The sequence below is a fragment of the Lipotes vexillifer genome, unplaced genomic scaffold, assembly GCF_000442215.2.
Source record: "Lipotes vexillifer unplaced genomic scaffold, Lipotes_vexillifer_v1.1 scaffold90, whole genome shotgun sequence".
Classification (NCBI taxonomy): Eukaryota; Metazoa; Chordata; class Mammalia; order Artiodactyla; family Lipotidae; genus Lipotes; species Lipotes vexillifer.
Window position 1 is genome coordinate 2,202,157 of NW_006782310.1, and position 18,234 is coordinate 2,220,390.

At 34.4% G+C, this 18,234-nt stretch overlaps 1 protein-coding gene across 1 annotated transcript in view; it reads right to left on the reverse strand.

The window, feature by feature from the left end:
- CCDC178 (coiled-coil domain containing 178) overlaps nt 1-18,234 on the reverse strand; it is a 369,756-nt gene that overhangs the window by 265,366 nt on the left and 86,156 nt on the right. Inside the window, exon 12 of the mRNA XM_007455238.1 lies at nt 5,640-5,823. Within this exon, the coding sequence (XP_007455300.1) occupies nt 5,640-5,823 (184 nt within the window). The remainder of the gene's footprint in view (nt 1-5,639; nt 5,824-18,234) is intronic.

An 18,234-nucleotide genomic window follows, 5' to 3' on the forward strand; every position in this document is an offset into this window, starting at 1 on the left:
TTAACATCTTTATTGGAGTATAATTGCTTTACAATGGTGTGTTAGTTTCCGCTTTATAACAAACTGAATCACCTATACATACACGTATATCCCCATATCTCTTCCCTCTTGTGTTTCCCTCCCTCCCACCCTCCCTATCCCACACCTCTAGGTGGTCACAAAGCACCAAGCTGATCTCCCTGTGCTATGCAGCTGCTTCCCACTAGCTAGCTATTTTACATTTAGTAGTGTATATATGTCCATGCCCCTCTCTCACTTTGTCCCAGCTTACCCTTCCCCTGTCCCCATATCCTCAAGTCCATTCCCTAGTAGGTCTGTGTCTTTATGTCCGTCTTGCCCCTAGGTTCCTCATGACCATTTTTTTTTTTTTTAGATTCCATATATATGTGTTAGCATACAGTATTTGTTTTTCTCTTTCTGACTTACTTCACTCTGTATGACAGACTCTAGGTCCATGCACCTCACTACAAATAACTCAGTTTTTTTCTTTTTATGGCTGAGTAATATTCCATTGTATATATGTGCCACATCTTCTTTATCCATTCATCTGTCGATGGACACTTAGGTTGTTTCTATGTCCTGGTTATTGTAAATAGAGCTGCGATGACACTGTGGTACATGACTCTTTTTGAATGATGGTCTTCTTAGGGTATATGCCCAGTAGTGGGATTGCTGTGTCGTCTGGCAGTTCTATTTTTAGCTTTTTAAGAAACCTCCATACTGTTCTCCATAGTGGCTGCATCAATTTACATTCCCACCATCAGTGCAAGACGGTTCCCTTTCCTCCACACCCTCTCCAGCATTTATTGTTTGTAGATTTTTTCATGATGGCTATTCTGACTGGTGTGAGGTAATACCACATTGTAGTTTTGATCTGCATCTCTCTAATGATTAGTGATGTTGAGCATTCTTTCATGTGTTTGTTGGCAATCTGTATATACTCTTTGGAGAAATGTCTATTTAGGTCTTCTGCCCATTTTTGGATTGGGTTGTTTGTTTTTTGATATTGAGCTGCATGAGCTGATTGTAAATTTTGGAGATTAATCCTTTGTCAGTTGCTTCATTTGCAAATATTTTCTCCCATTCTGAGGGCTGTCTTTTTGTCTTGTTTATGGTTTCCTTTACTCTGCAAAAGCTTTTAAGTTTCATTAGGTCCCATTAGTTTATTTTTTATTTCCATTTCTCTAAGAGGTGGGTCAAAAAGATCTTGCTGTGATTTATGTCATAGAGTGTTCTGCCTATGTTTTCCTCTAAGAGTTTTGTAGTGTCTGGCTTTAAATTTAGGTCTTTAATCCATTTTGAGTTTATTTTTGTGTATAGTGTTCTAGAGTGTTCTAATTTCATTCTTTTACATGTAGCTTTCCAGTTTTCCCAGGACCAGTTACTGAAGAGGCTGTCTTTTCTCCATTGTATATTCTTGCCTCCTTTATCAAAAATAAGGTGACCATATGTGCGTGGGTTTATCTCTGGGCTTTCTACCATGTTCCATTGATCTATATTTCTGTTTTTGTGCCAGTACATACTGTCTTGATTACTGTAGCTTTGTAGTATAGTCTGAAGTCAGGGAGCCTGATTCATCCAGCTCCATTTTTCTTTCTCAAGATTGCTTTGGCTATTCGGGGTCTTTTGTGTTTCCATACAAGTTGTGAAATTTTTTGTTCCAGTTCTGTGAAAAATGCCATTGGTAGTTTGATAGGGACTGCAATGAATCTGTAGATTGCTTTGGGTAGTATAGTCATTTTCACAATGTTGATTCTTCCAATCCAAGAACATGGTATATCTCTCCATCTGTTTGTATCATCTTTAATTTCTTTCATCAGTGTCTTATAATTTTCTGCATACAGGTCATTTGTCTCCTTAGGTAGGTTTATTCCTAGATATTTTATTCTTTTTGTTGCAATGGTAAATGGGAGTGTTTCCTTAATTTCTCTTTCAGATTTTTCATCATTAGTGTATAGGAATGCAAGGGATTTCTGTGCATTAATTTTGTATCCCGCAACTTTACCAAATTCATTGATTAGCTCTAGCAGTTTTCTAGTAGAGTCTTTAGGATTCTCTATGCATAGTATCATGTCATCTGCAAACAGTGACAGCTTTACGTCTTCTTTTCCAATTTGGATTCCTTTTATTTCTTTTTCTTCTCTGATTGCTGTGGCTAAAACTTCCAAAACTATGTTGAATAATAGTGGTGATAGTGGGCAACCTTGTGTTGTTCCTGATCTTAGTGGAAATGGTTTCAGTTTTTCACCACTGAGAACGACGTTGGCTGTAGGTTTGTCATATATGGCCTTTATTATGTGGAGGTAAGTTCTCTCTATGCCTACTTTCTGGAGGGTTTGCCAATATTTGGAAGCTATCTAGATACTTATCCGTACGTGAATGGATAAACTGGTACATCCAGACAACAGAATATTTTTCAGTGCTCAAAGGAAATGAGCTATCAAGACATGAAAACACATAGAGGAACCTTAAATGTATATCAGTAAGTGAGAAAAACCAATCTGAAAAGGCTACATATTGTATGATTACAACTATATGACATTCTGGAAAAGGCAAAACTATGGAGTAAAAGATCAGTGGTTGCCATGGTTTGGGGAGTGGGGAGAGGAATGAATAGGCAGAGTATAGAGGAGTTTTAGGGAAGTTAAAATACTCTGTATGATACCATAATGATGGACATATGCCATTATACATTTGTTCAAAATAAAGGCATGTACACAACATCAAGAGTGAACCGTAATGTAAACTATAGACCTTGAGTGATTATGATGTGGCAATGTACGTTCATTGATTGTACCAAATGTACCACTCTGCTGGGGTATGTTGATAATGGGTGAGGCTATGCATGTGTGGAAGCATGGGGATATGAGAAATCTGTGTCCTTCAACTCAATTTTGCTGTGACCCTAATACTGCCCTAAAAAAACAAAGTCTTAAAAATCATCCCTAATATGGTTATTTTGAATTTTTGAACCTGACTCAATCTTTGTTTGTCAGAGCATATGTGTAGTTAGTATCCGACTGACTAGTTTATTCCAAGACCAGCATCAGAAGACCTTGTTCCCAAGGTCTACACAGCTACCTAAAAGCTAGGCTACTTTGGGCAAATCACTTCACCCCAAAATGAGTGTATTAATAACAACCACACAGAATCATGAACACTAAATTAATTAACATGTATAGAGTCCAGCATATAGTAGGCTTGCAGAAAACTATGTCTTCCTTTCTACTGCCTTCCTTCTTTTCTACTAAGTTTTCACTTACTTCTAATACCATCATTTTCACCTGGAACCAGAGTGGTTTGATATTTTACTTTTCTACCAAAATTCTGATATGTTCAAGCAAAAATCCTCCAAATTCCTGCAGCTTGAACAGAAATCTTCTACTGAATGTTAAGAAGCACTTAACATCTGATGAAAGCTTTCAAGACTTTTTTTTTGTTACAATATCACATTCTCCAGACAATACTGGATGATTTTCTTTTCACACCATAATTGAATACATATTACCCTTTTATTGATTTATCTCCCATCACTATCAGCTAATTTTATCCTAAGACTGGGCTAATCATGTCTTTTCTGAATAGAACAGTTATTGGGATTGAAGGTATGGAAATATTGGGGCAAATCATCTGTAATAACTGGAATATTCCAGAAACTGCTAGATATTTTGATTGTTCAGGGTTGCTTCTAGTTTAAGACTGCCTAAAACTTACTGGGCATTTTATAGATGCATTTGAAAAAAACATAATTCTGAAAGTCTACTTCTAAGGCTATAAAAGGTTATTTTTCAGATCTAGCTCGTAGGTGGTATGGCTCTAATTAATTTCTGGAAGACATGTATTAAGGACTAATTTCAGTATCAACAAATACACAAAATTTTCTGCAAGTAAAACATGATGCCCTGACTGAGAAAATTATATAATTGTAATTAATTAGACAATGAAAGACAGTGGGTCATTGCAAAGGTAGAAACTACAAACATGAATTATTACAAACCTGAATTATCTAAGGACTATCTAGAAATTTAATTTTAATTCATTACCACTCTGATGCAGATACACACGTCTACATCTAGAAATTTAATGCCCTATATATTCAACTCAGAGATTAGCAGACATGTTTAGCAAAGGGGAATATTTCCTAGATGGAGTAATTTCTTTCTGTTGCTTCCTTCTAGTTATCTCTCAGCCATACAGTAGTTAAAGGACCTGATGAACAATTTCTTCAATTTGGCTTGATCTAGCTGGAAAGACACTTTGCTTTGGGCTGGCAATTTGGGTTGGCAAAGCAAGTATAGTGGAGTCACATCAAATTTGCACTTAACCTACATATTGTAGTTTATGGCATCAGGAAAATTTAGAATAAACAGTTCAATGCAATATCCTTCTTAATAAACTAGTACCTCAGGTTAGTGAAGCAATACATCTGAAGAATTAAAGTAGGTTGTGACAGCTATGGGACAAATACATGAATGATACCAAGGGTTTCCTGTCAACTGAATAAATAAAAGCATTAAGTGGCCACATCTGTGCATGATGTCTTCACTGATAGTCTCAATGAAAAAAAATTAATTGATGGCCATAGAGAAACACATGTTAATGAAAAATCAAAGCAAATTATAAATGACATCTATAATATTGTTATATATGCTAAACCATGTATATAATCACATTCCTTATATTTCTAAAATAATTTTGAGGTTAATTTTTATTATACATAACTTTTATTATACTGATTTTGAAACATATAAGATATGAACAATCCATTGAATAACCCATGGGAAGGGACACAGACACAATATACCAAGTCAGTCGGAGAGCTGGACTCAGTATGGGAAGAAAATCCTGGTGTCTCAGTACAGAAACATTTACTGGCAGACAATCTACATGTCCTAAATTTAAATGGCACAAGACAAAGTCTTCAGTGAAGATAGTGCTACTACAGGGCTTAAACAGAGAATACAGACTCTGTATTTTACAGATACTTGTATGACCAAAAGTCTTTAATAAAAAAAAACGCCAAAGATGGAAGAGGTGCGGGTGTGATGTGTGATGGACAGAAGAAGCCTGTTAAAGCGGTTCCCCGGGGTGCGGTAAAACGGAGTTGACTTTGATAGTCTCTATGCCAAGTGGCAGGGAGTGGCTATTTGTCATCTCTCTCACATAGGAATGGATTAGACGCATATGAGCAGTTGTTTTTGTAGCACTGTGGTCTACTAATTGCTTGGTACCCTGGAATCTAATAACTTGCAGGCCTAATGTAGGTACACCCTTTTCTTACATTGGTAAGTGTGCAAGGGCACTTCCCAGCATCCCTTCTTCCTACCAGAGACAGAACTATTATACGTTAGATATGTAGGATGAGACTGAACCAAGCACCACTCTCTTCTGGTGATCCAGGTAGTTTAAGGTTGGTGATAGAAAAAAGTAGACATGAGTGTTAATTAGCTACATTGAGCCCCATTTCTCTTCTATTCAGGCTGGACCTCTGAGGAAAAGTGATTTTCTTCTGATTTATCAGAAGGAGTGACTTTTTTGAAAAGACTAATATAGCTTAAATTAAACTCTATCAATATTAAATCGATAAAATTCAGGCTCATTACCCTTTTCATAACTAAGAAGAACACAGAGATACAAACCTTGAATTTTCTTTTCACTTCTGCTATTTTATGTTCTAATTCCTCTGTTTTAAATCTGATTAGGTGGAAAATGGCTCCAATGTTATAAGCTTCCTTGTATAGTTGTTTAAGAAAATCTTCATTTTTTGACCTCAGTTGCAACAAAGATTGGATTTCAGACTCGAGCTCTGATTTTTTCCTTATACTGTTAAAAAAATAAAGCAAAAACACGGATATGATTATTCCAAAACAGTATACATTTAATAATAGTAAAAAAGGAACAAGATCATATTTTATGTTACCAAAAGTGCAAAATAAACAGATGCTTAATCAAAACCTGATTAGAGAAAATATATCCCAAAATTCCATTTATTTTTCTTCTTCTCCTGATGGCTACCTGTAATCGTCAGGCTGTGCCCAATCTTAGGAGAATAAGTGTATTAATAAGAAAGGCTTGGGGAGCCAAGAGGCTCAAATTTCAGAGCACTCATTTCCTTCTACAGCAACCCATCCTTTCTAGTTTTATATAACATTGCTACTAAGAATAATAAAATATAAGAAAACACAAATATTTTTATATATTTTATATATATTTATATATATATATAAAATAAAATATAAGAAACACTAAGCCCATGAAAAAGAAACAAAACTCAACAAAGGAAAACTAATAACTAAAACAAAACTCTCAAAAAGAGAACCAATAGCTAAGGGAAAAGAGTTAATAGAGGAAAAAAAGTAAAGGCATTATTATCATTATAAAATTTTCAAAAACACCGAGAAATATTTACTAAGCTCTATGACAAATTAGTTGTTTCTTGTCCAGATTGTGTAACACCTTTGTTCCAAATACAGATCGAGGCATACGATATAAGAATAAAAAGACATAGCTACAGTCACAAATGAGGTAACCATGCCTGTAGAATAGAAATGGAACTGGAAAGCAGAGCAGGAGTTGAGGAGAAACAGGAAGAAACTAGCTGAAGGTATTCCACCAGACGGGTTACCAGGTCAAGGTTCACTACATCACAGCAGGGGTTTGTGTGAGTTGCACTCGTTTGTGAAAGAACCAACTCACTGACAGAGGCTATAAGTTCATACAGAGCTAGGGCATTGGGAAGAGAAGACCAAAAGATCAAAAACTCAACCAATGGAATGGGTAAAGAAGGAATCAGAAGGGAAATCAAAAAATATCTTGAAACAAATAAAAATGAAAACACAAAATACTAAAACAGGATACAGCAAAAAGAGTTTTAAGATAGAAGTTTATAATGATAAATGCTTACATTAAGAAATAAAGATCTCAAATAAACCACCTAACTTTATACCTCAAGAACTAGAAAAATAAGAAGAAACTAAGCCTAATGTTAGGAGAAGAAAAGAAAAAACAACAATCAGAGCAAAACAAGTGAAATAAGCCAAAAACAACAGAAAAGATCATCAACAGAAAGAGGTGTGTTTTTTTAAATATATAAAAATTGGTAAATCTTTAGCTACACTAAGAAAAATATAGAGAACTCAAACAAAATCAGAAATGAAAGGGGTCACATTACAACCTATACCATAAATATAGAAAGAATCAAAGAGACTTATGAGCAATTGTATGCCAAAATTTGGGTAACCTAGAAGAAATGTATAACCTGCTGAATCATGAAGAAATAGAAAATATGAACAGACCAATAATAAGAAAATTGAATCAGTAATTTAAAACTTCCAATGAAAAAAACTATGACCTGATGGCTTTACTGGTGAATTCTACCAAACATTTGAAGAAGAATTAACACGAACCCTTTCAAACTCTTTCCACAAATTGTAGAGGAGAGAACACTTACAAACTTATTTAATGAGGCCAACATTACTTTGATACTGAAACCAGAAAAACAAACTACAAGAAAAGAAAATTATAGGCCAATATCTCTGATGAACACAGATGCAAAAACCTTCAATCAGAATTCAACAGCACATTAAAAAGATCATATACCATGATCAAGTGGGATTCATTCCTGGGATGCTAAGATGGTTCACATATGTAAATAAATAAATGCAATACACCACTTTAACAGAATTACGGATAAAAACCATATGATCATCTCAATAGGTGCAGAAAAAGCATTTGACAAAATTCTACATCCATTTATGAGCAAAACTCTCCACAAGGTGAATACAGAGGGAATCTACCTCAACATAATCAAGGCCATATATGATGAGCCCACAGCTATAATCATACTCAATGGTGAAAAGCTGAAGGATTTTTCTCTAAGATCAGCAACAAGACAAGTGTGTCAACTCTTACCACTTCTATTCAACACAGTACTGGAAGTTTTAGCCAGAGAATTTAGGTAAGAAAAAGAAGTATGCAAATAAGAAAGGAATAATTAAAATTTTCTGTTGGCAGATGACATGATCTTATATAGAAAATCCTTAAAACTCCACCGAAAAATGTATAATTAAATGAATTCAGTAAACTTGCAAGATACAAAATCAATACATAAAAACCTGTTGCATTTCTATAAACTAACAATGAACTACCTGAAAAAGACACAAAGAAAACAATCCAATTTATAATAGTATCAAAAATAATAAAGTACTGAAGAATAAATTTAACCAAGGAGGTGAAAATTCTGTATATTGACAACTATAAGACATTGTTGAAAGAAATTAAGGAAGAAAAATAAATGGTAAGATATCCTGTGTTCATGGATTAGAATAATTAATAATGTTAAAAAGGTCATACTACACAAAGTAATCTAGAGATTCAATGCAATCTCTATCAAAATTCTAATCACATTTTTCACAGATACAGGAAAAAAAGTCCTAATTCATATGGAACCAAAAAGGATCCAAAGTAGCTAAAGTAATCTTGAGAAAGAAGGACAAAACTGGAGGTATAACACTTCTTATTTCAAACTATATTACAAAGCTTAGTAATCAAAACAGTATGGTACTGGCATAAAAACAGACACATACGTCAATGCAACAGAATCAACGGCCCAGAAATAAGCCCAAGTATATAGAATCAACTAATCTTTGACAAGGGTGCAAACAACACACAGTGGGGAAAAGATTATCTCATCAATACATAAATATCCAGGGAAAACTGGATAGTCACATGCAAAAACAAAAACTGTACTCCTATCTTGCACCACTCACAAAAATTAACTTGAAATGGATTAAAGACTTAAATGCACGAATTAAAACTACAAAACTCGTAGAAGGAAACACAGAGAAAAATCTCCTTGTCATTGGTTTTGGCAATTATATTTGGCATATGACACCAAAAGCACAGGAAACAAATGCAAAAATCAACAAGTAGAACTGTATCAAACTAAAAATCTTCTGCACAGCAAAAGAAATAATTAATAAATTGAAAAGGCAACCTACAGAATGAGAGAAAATATTTGCAAACCATTTATGTAATAAGGGGTTAATGTACAAAATGTGTAAGGAATTTATATAACTCAATAGGTAAAAACAAAATAACCCAATTATAAAAATGGGGAAATGATCTGAATAGACGTTTTTCCAAAGAAGACATAAAAATGGCTAACAAGTACATGAAAAGGTGCTCAACATTAGTAACCACCAAGGAAATGCAAATCAATGACACAGTGAGGTATTACTTCTCACCAGTTAAGATGGCTTTTATCAAAAAGACAAGAGACAGAAAATGCTCACAAGGGAAGTAGAGAAAAGGGAATCTTTGTATACTGTTCATGGGAATGTAAATTGGTACAGCCATTACGAAGCACAGTATAAAGGTTCCTCAAAAAAAATAACAAAAAAAAAATCCCACAACTACCACATGATCCAGCAATCCCACTTCTGGTTATATATACGAGGAAACAAAATCAGTTTCTCAAAGAGATGTCTGCAACATCTGTCCCATGTTCACTGCAGCATCATGCACAATAGTAAGATATGGAAATTACTTAAGTGTCTGTCAATGGATGAATGAACAAAGAAGTTGTGAGATCACTATACATATTGATATATAGTGAAATATTCAAGCATGAGAAATAAGGGAATCCTGCCATTTGCAATAAGATGGATGAATCTAGAGGGCATTATGCCAAGTGAAATAAGCCGGACAAAGAAAGACAAATGTTGTTATGATTTCATTTATATGAGAAATCTAAAGAAGAAAAAAACAGAAGTCATAGAAATACAGAGCAGAATGGTGGTTACCAAGGGCTGACAGGTGGTGAAAATGGGGGAGATAGGGTCAAAGGTGCAAGCCTTCAGTTATAAGATGAATAAGCTCTGAGGATCTAATGTACAGTATGATGACTGTAGTTAATAATACTGTATCGCTTACTTGAAATTTGCCCAGAGTGTAGACCTTAAGACCTCAGCACAAAATTTAAAAAAAAAGTAACTATGTGAGGTTACTGATGTGTGGTATTTCACAAAGTTTGTCAAATCATTACATTTCACAGTTTTAATATACACAATTTTGACAATTATACTTCAATAAAACTGAAAATATTTTGAAGAAAGTAACAGATGGGGGTGTATGTAACAAAATTATACCTGAAAAATTTCCAGTACTGAAACCAACATGGGTCATTAAATTGAAAAGTCCCACTTAGTGGTAAACTGGATATATTACACACACAGAAACACACACACCCCTAGACATGGAATTGTGAAATTTCAGAACTCTGAAATAGGAAGAGAAAATTCTAAAGTTCCCAGAGAGAAAAAATAGATTACCAACAAAGAAATGATATCCAAATGTCGTCAGATGTCGTATCAAGCAAAACTAAATGAAATACGGATAAGTTTAGAGATTTAATGTACAACATGATGACTATAATTAATAATAGTAATTAATAATTAAATACTGGAAATTTGCTAAGATAGTATATTTCAGGTGCTCTCATCACACACCCACATAAAAGGTAACTGCATGAGATATGTTAATTAGCTTGATTGAGGTAATCATTTCACTATGAATATTCAAATCATCATGAGGTACACCTTAAATATGTACAATAGTTTAAAAACTAAATGAAAGAAAAACTGAAAAATATCTTCAAATTAATGAGAAAAAATGACTTTGGATCTAGAATATGATACTTTGAGAAAATCCTTGTTTGAATGGGTTGAATAGAAAATGAAGTGTGAGTTCAGGGGAACAGGAGTGCTTATTTGCATAAGATTTGTTATAAAGAACAGAAGGACAGAGTTGGGATGCAGGTCTGCGTTTTATCTTGTGTTTGCTTCTTTCCAAGCTGAGCAATATTAGGCAATGTTCATACGCTATTAAAAGAGAAATAATAATGATTCACGGGAAAGAGGAGAAAATTGTAGGTGCAAAGCCCCTGTGTAAGAGACAACAACATCTACTTGGCAAGTGCATGGGTAATGAGCAGAAGGGCCTTCCATTATTATATCAGAATATGTGAAGACAGACGCAAATAGACTGGTAAGAGAAAAAGGTAATTCTCATTTATTGCATCTGTGTTCTCTATGAATTATATGGGAAGATTATTAGTTTAAAGTGAGGGTGATGTGGGCATTAGGATTGAAGAGAATAAGAAGATATGAAACAGTTGTCAGAAAAACTGAACTGTCTAGACATTTCTTGGTAGTGCTGAATGTCACTTGAGACTTATAGCCATAAAATTTAAGTTCTACTCAGGGGCAAATGTATTCCAATGCTAATGAAGCTTAAATATTAGGGCCTCTAACTGATCCCCAGCCCTTATACAGTGCTTTGAGTGTTCCTAACAGTGTTTTCACATGGCCATATGTTTTTGTAAAGTTTGCAAAAATGAGATATTTTAACCACAATGACTGTTTTCTTTTTCTAATATAATGTATCTTCTGTATCTTCTGTCAAGAGACATTAAAATGGCTGTGGGCATTCTGTATTCATGATCTTATGTTCTTTTTTTCATAAAGAGATCCCACATTCTATAACCTTTAAGGCCCATCAAACCAGGATCCCCCTATGATGACAGAAATTAGCGCACTCATGTTTTCCTTTAGCCACAATCAGAGGTTAGGATACTGGCTTAATTCAATGATAGGGCTTTTCAAGTCATAGAAACAAGGTTTTGAAAGTTATTTAAATGAATGCTTATTTTGATCAAATATAAGTAGGTTCTGTGAGAAAGGAAGGAAGGACAAGAAGGGGAATATACAAATATAGTAGGCATGATAGATTGGTCGTCTTAAAGGGTCAAATAATTGTTAGAGTGACAGTACTAGGAGAGTAAGTAAGCTGGAGAGAGAGGTGTTGGTTGTCAGAGAGTGGACTCTTAAAACTGAGATCAGCAGGTAACTCCAATATTGGAAATGACAAGATATAGGTAAAACTGTCATAGAGGGTGGTTGGTGTGAGGTGGAAGACAAGATTGTTAGGAATGTGTAGGTCTAAGAACTAAGAATCCAATTTCTTGCATGTACTGAATACACACCAAATTCAGGTTTTGATCGCTTCTGAAGAGGGAGAGAATAGAAATAGGAAGGGAGATTTATTTGCAAGATTTTAATTCCTTTTTAAGAAAAGTCTAAACTAGGCTAACACATTGCTGAGTAGCTATTTTGAATGGTGCATATACAATTGTCTCTTTTAATATCTGCAAAATTAAAAAATAAAAGCAAAATAGTTTAAGAATTTTCATTCAAAGGTTTGCTGTCAAAGGGTTACTGTATTTTTTTTTAAAAAAATCATAGTCTATATCTATACTCCTATGAAGTAACTCAAATTAATAGGCTGGTAAGATATAGCTAAATAAATATAAAAACACAGTACCCTGTGGATTCAATCTAAGTATTCCAGGCTATTTAACAACTTCAATAATATTCTAATTGCCATCTCTACAAATAAATCACCATCCTGTTAACTCTTGATAAACACATTTCATAAAATATACCAGTATGTCTTTATGGTGTTCAATAGGTTTTTTGCTCATTTCCCTCGATTATCAACCCCATTTTTGGATCACTGCAGTTACAATGGCATGGTCTTGCTTGAGGTACAGCAGAGCACTAGAAGTAGATATTGAGAATATTTTACAGAGTTTAAATGTTACAAAAATGGCTATATAGAAATTCATACCACACAGTTAACTTCAGCAAACTAAATCCAAACTAATCAATTTCAAATCATCTTAAACAAGTTCATTTTCCTTGACTTAGGTTGCTTAAGCCTGCCTATCATGTGAATAAGCAATCAAGTGAAATTATTTGCTCAAGTCAAATGTCCCAAATGTAAAAGGTCCATTGCAAATGGATGCTGGCTTATTTAAAAGACAAAATTATTAAATTATACACTGCTACTGCAAGGTAAGTAATCATATATCATCACCATCACCCAAAGTCCTGCAAATATTTGTTATGCACTTAGTACTGAACAAATTTTGTTAAGTATGGCATCTTTTTTTTAACGTTGCCATTTTTAAAATGAACTATATATGAACAATAGATCATATATTGAATTAATTATGTAATTTATTCAAATAGTATAACAGTTGGAAATGGCATCAAATGGTGAGATGGTGGATATAACAGTACAAACTGGGGGAAGTTTCATGCGGGTATTCACTAGATGTATGAGTGCCAATGATTTTCATTAAGAACTTTCTTACTATTATTTTTGAACTTAAGGAAATAAAAAGAAGCTGGGACTAAGGGGAAGGTGATTCACATAAATGGTCGAATAAAAAAGAAAAATCAAAGAAGAGTGTAAAAACAACAGAGCTCTTCTGAGAAAAGCAATGGCTATAGCCAAATAAAGAGATGGAGAATTGAATAAAACAATAAGCTTTTTTTTTGAAGTACTCAGTAAATGTGTCCAGAGCCTGCTGTAACACATCAGAAGTAGGAACCAAGACTTGCCAGTGGAAGAGGAGAGGCAATGTTACTAAGAAGAAAGAACATAAATTTTGGAGTCAGATAGACCTACATTCAAATCCTGATTGCTCCTTATGTAATAGGGGGGTATTGAGGATAATATACACTGTGCTTGCACATATTGAATAAGGTAGTAATAATCAATACCACCCTTGTTTGTAGAGAGGGGAAAATAAGTTACCATGACGAGAAGCACCTGGGAGGAGTTAATGTCTGAGTTATTGTATGAATGATTTAAAAAACAAGTGATTTAATAGTGTTTTTTTAAATTAAAAAGTGTTTAACAGTATGGGTCTTCATTACAGTTCTATCTGCTTAAATGAGATGAAAGACAATGAGAGAAAAAAATACAAATATAAAAAAAGGTAAATAACAATTAATATTGCTGTGGAGCAGAAAAAGCACAGATAGATGTGGTATCAGAACATATAGCAGAGAGAATAGAAGCACAGACACTGAAGCAAAAAAAGAAACAAGGATAAAAAATGTTTATATTCAGCTCTCATTTGTTCATTAAGATACTTATTTAACACCTACTGAGAAAGACACAGACACCCACGCACATGCAGACACACACAATGCCTGCCAGCAAGGAGCTCAGCTGAGAGGAGACAACAAATAAGCAAGCCAACAGTAACTGTACATAGTGTGATAAGTGCTAGGAGAGAGTTAACCAGGGAGAGTTACTTAATGGATACTTGTTGAGCACTGATTACATGTCAAGTGCTACCCTAAGTGATTGGGGTACAAAGATGAATTAAAACAAAGGTTGTCAATTTGTATTCTCATGAAGGAAAAAAAAGAGACATGAAAAAGATATTCCTCTGCAATCCTAAGTACAATAATGGAAGAAGCAGAAAAAGCAGTTAATACCACCTTGGTTTGTAGGAAGGGGAAAATAAGTTACCACGAGGAGAAGCATCTGGGAAGAGTTAATGTCTGAGCTACTGTATGAATGTTCAATTAACCATATTTAAAAAACCAAGCCAAAAAAAAAGGAGGAGGAGGAGAAGGAGGGGGTGGGGAAGGAAAAGAAGGGAAGCAGAGGAAACTAGAGACAAAGACTGCAAAGACTGAAGCTTAAAACAATATGAGTTTGAATATGTAACCATTTTAATAGGCTAGAACATTAAAAAATCATGGAAGGGAGTAGTAAGAGATGTCTGGAGCTGTGAAGGTGACAGATTACTGTTTCTAATTTATCAGTCTGGAAGCTTTATCCTATAGCTGGTAGGGAGCCTCTGAAAATTTTTAAAGCTTTTGAAAGTAAATAATAATTCATCCTTTGTACATAAATTGTACCAGTGATGCTCTATATGCTGAATCTGAGGGCTCACACTTGGAACGGGGTAGACCAGTTGGAAGCCTATTTAATATTCCGATTAAGAGACAATTAGGACCTGGTTCATTTCATTGGTAATTGAAACAGACAGAAAGGAAAGCACCTACTGGAGACCGACATCTAAAAGACAGACATAACAGAAGTTGGTAAGATGTTGGCTGTAAGATAGTAGAGAGGGATAACAGGATGATGCCTGAAACAACCTACTTGATAATGATGTCAAGATGTGATGTTGGGGGAGAGGGTAGATATTCAAAGTGATACTACCAGGAGAAATAAAGGATGTGGGTAGAAATTAAAAAGTAAAGTAAAAATATGATACATGTTAAAATAATGAGAGTAGGTAAAATTCCTGTGATAGGGAGTAGATCAAGAATGCAAATGGGCTGTGTTTAGAATTCTGAGCTAATCTAACAGGGGACCAGCAGAGATAAATGAGGATTCCTAGAAAGAACAGCTTCAGAAAGTTAAAGGAAGAATCAAGAGCATGGGATTTTGAACCTCAAAAAGAGATAGCTACAAATGCTTGGGTCACATAAAGAAAAAAAAAGCCATGCAACAAGACTAAAAAATATCCTCCCTTAGGAAGGGAGGTCCCAAACCTTACCTCATCCAACTACCACTAAAATGATGTCTTTAAAAGAGAAATCTGACCATACGAGATTTTTAGTGGATTTCCATACTCTTCAGCAGAGTCCAAACCCCTTAAAATGATTCATTACCTGACATTTAGTTCCCTACCTTCAATACCTGTCCCTGCCTGCCTGCCACACAAAAACACATGTGTACGAATTTATGCACGTGGGCGAGTGCACACACACACACATATACACAAACACAAGTTAGGTAAAGCACTTGCTCTGAGCTCCAGCTACACAGTCAAAAGTACAGCTCTGTGAACTCACCACACTCTTACCTGTGTCCTAAGAGAATTTCAATTTTAACGTTAGATCTACCAATAAGGATTATTATTATTGGACTAACATGTTAATAAGCATATTTGAGTATTCACTAAAGGCCATTTAAATTGAAGCCAAATTAAATTGCAAAAGATGACATAAAAAAAATCCTGAATCAAAATATAGAAAATCAGGTTTCGAATGCCAGCTGTGCTAGCTGTGGGAATTAGGTTAGCTATTTTGCCTCTCTGGATCCTAAATTCTTTATTTCTTCCTTGGAAGCACATAATAATTGTTTAGAAAAAGTAGAATTCAAGAGAGGATGTATAAATATTCCACCTCCTTAGTGATCAGAGAAATGGAGTTTGAAACAATATTGAGAATATATTTTTTCATTTGCTGTATTGCAATAGATTTTTTTTTAAACAATAGTCGTACTTAATGTTAGCATAAGTGCATAGCAGAACAAGCTCATGAACTGCTCAGCTTCAATAAGTGGTATATTTCTGGAAAGCAGTTTTAGAGAGGGGTTAGAAATTTTAAAATATTATAGCCAATCTACTTCTATAAATCTACTTAAAAATTTTAAACAGCAATGATGCTAAGCTTTCTGAACATAATATCTGTACTTACAGTAAGTCATAAAAATAAAAACCTAAACATAAAAATTAGAGTAATCCTGGCAAAAATCAAGGTTCACTAATATAACAGACTTTTGTACAGATATTTAAGTGATGTATTTGAAATTTGTATAACAATGTGACAAAAAATTCAATTATGGGAATAAAATCAGAGCACAGGTTCATCAAGAATGAAAAAAATCAGTAATATATTAATAGTGTCACCTCTATCTATTGACATGATTTTAGGTTTTCAATCTGTTTTTGAACATTTTATACTTTCTTTTCTACACTAAATATGCATTATAATCAAAGGGATAAAAAGATCATACAAGATACTTTTGCTCTGAATGCCCTAGAAATTTGATAAAATGGAGCTTTGAATATCATGGTTTGGGAAACCAAAAAAAAATGTCTGGGCATATCCAAGGACACAAACTGCAAAATAGAACCACTTTCAAAAATATGAGGATGCAAATGATTAACTCAACTTTATCCTAGGACTCAAAGATTTTCCACAAATGGTTTCCAGAAGAAAATGGACAACACACAGTAAAGATAGCCAAGAGCACAGGGAAAAGAGACAGCAAAAGCATCAGTTAGAAGAATTAGATACAGAAGTAGATTACAAAGACTATGGGTATTTACATTATTGGATGCAGACTATAAAATAACTATTCATACTATGTTTAAGAAGTAAAAGATAAACTTTAAGTATTTGCATCAAACAGGGAATCATAAAATGACTTAGAAGATTTGGAAGAAAAGCAAATGAAATTTGGAAATGAGTAATTATTTTTGCATCTATCTATCTATTTTCTATCTATCTATCTATCTATCTATCTATCTATCCACCCATCCATCCTAGTAAGAGACTTGAAAAAAGAAGATGAATGGCTGATTATGTGCTCACATATTGCCTCTGTCCTTTGTTTTCTCTTCCTTTGGAACATCATGTAGGTATGTGGCAGATGTGACTCTTGCCTGCACATCTCTTAATCTCTCCTTCATGTTACAAACTTTTCACTAATTCTCTGCTCAGCACTGTGTAATCTGCTGCTAAAATCATCCATTTAATTTTTAGTTTCAAGTACAAATTTGAGGAAAAAAAAAAAGTGACATCTTAAGATGTTATCTGAACAAGCATAATGCATACTATGGAAATCCTCTACAACCAGGGCTGCTACATTCCCATTGCCTGTGATAGACTGTACTAGTGTTCCCAATTGCTCATTATCTCTCTTTTTAACAGGATTAGACTTCCCACCCAGTTGACACTGGGCCTGGCCATATGACTTGCTTTGTTCAGTGGAGTGTGAGCAGGAGTAACATTTATCATCCTGTGGAAGCTACAGAGCCACTGAGTTATCTCACTAATGCACTTGTGCTACCAGAGCAACATGCCCTAGAAGGATCCCATCCTTCACCCTGCATCTGAGAAGTAGAAATTACATGAATCACACACACAGCAGACACAGCTAAGCTGCAGTACCAAGTGAGAAATAAACCTTTCTACCACTAAGACTTGGCGGGTACTCGTTGGTACTGGATAATGTAATAAAATGTAACTCTCACACTCTTCCTTTTCTCCAGAGCTGTCTCATCATTAGCTTACCCACTCTTCAGATTTTCCTTTGCTTCTGGTTCTCTTTCTTAATAAAATAAAATAAAGTTTACAACTACAATTTTAGGTTATCCTCTAGAAAATAATGTTCCTTTTGCTTTCTTTAAAAAAGTATATTTAACATACAGATAAATTTTACAAATGGTTTCATTCTATCATCCAAAGATAAAATAAGCACTAAGAAATCTTACCAAACTTCCTACACAATTGTCCAGTATCATCATCACCTCTCTCCATTCTTTCCTCTTTCCCTCCTTTCAAACATTCA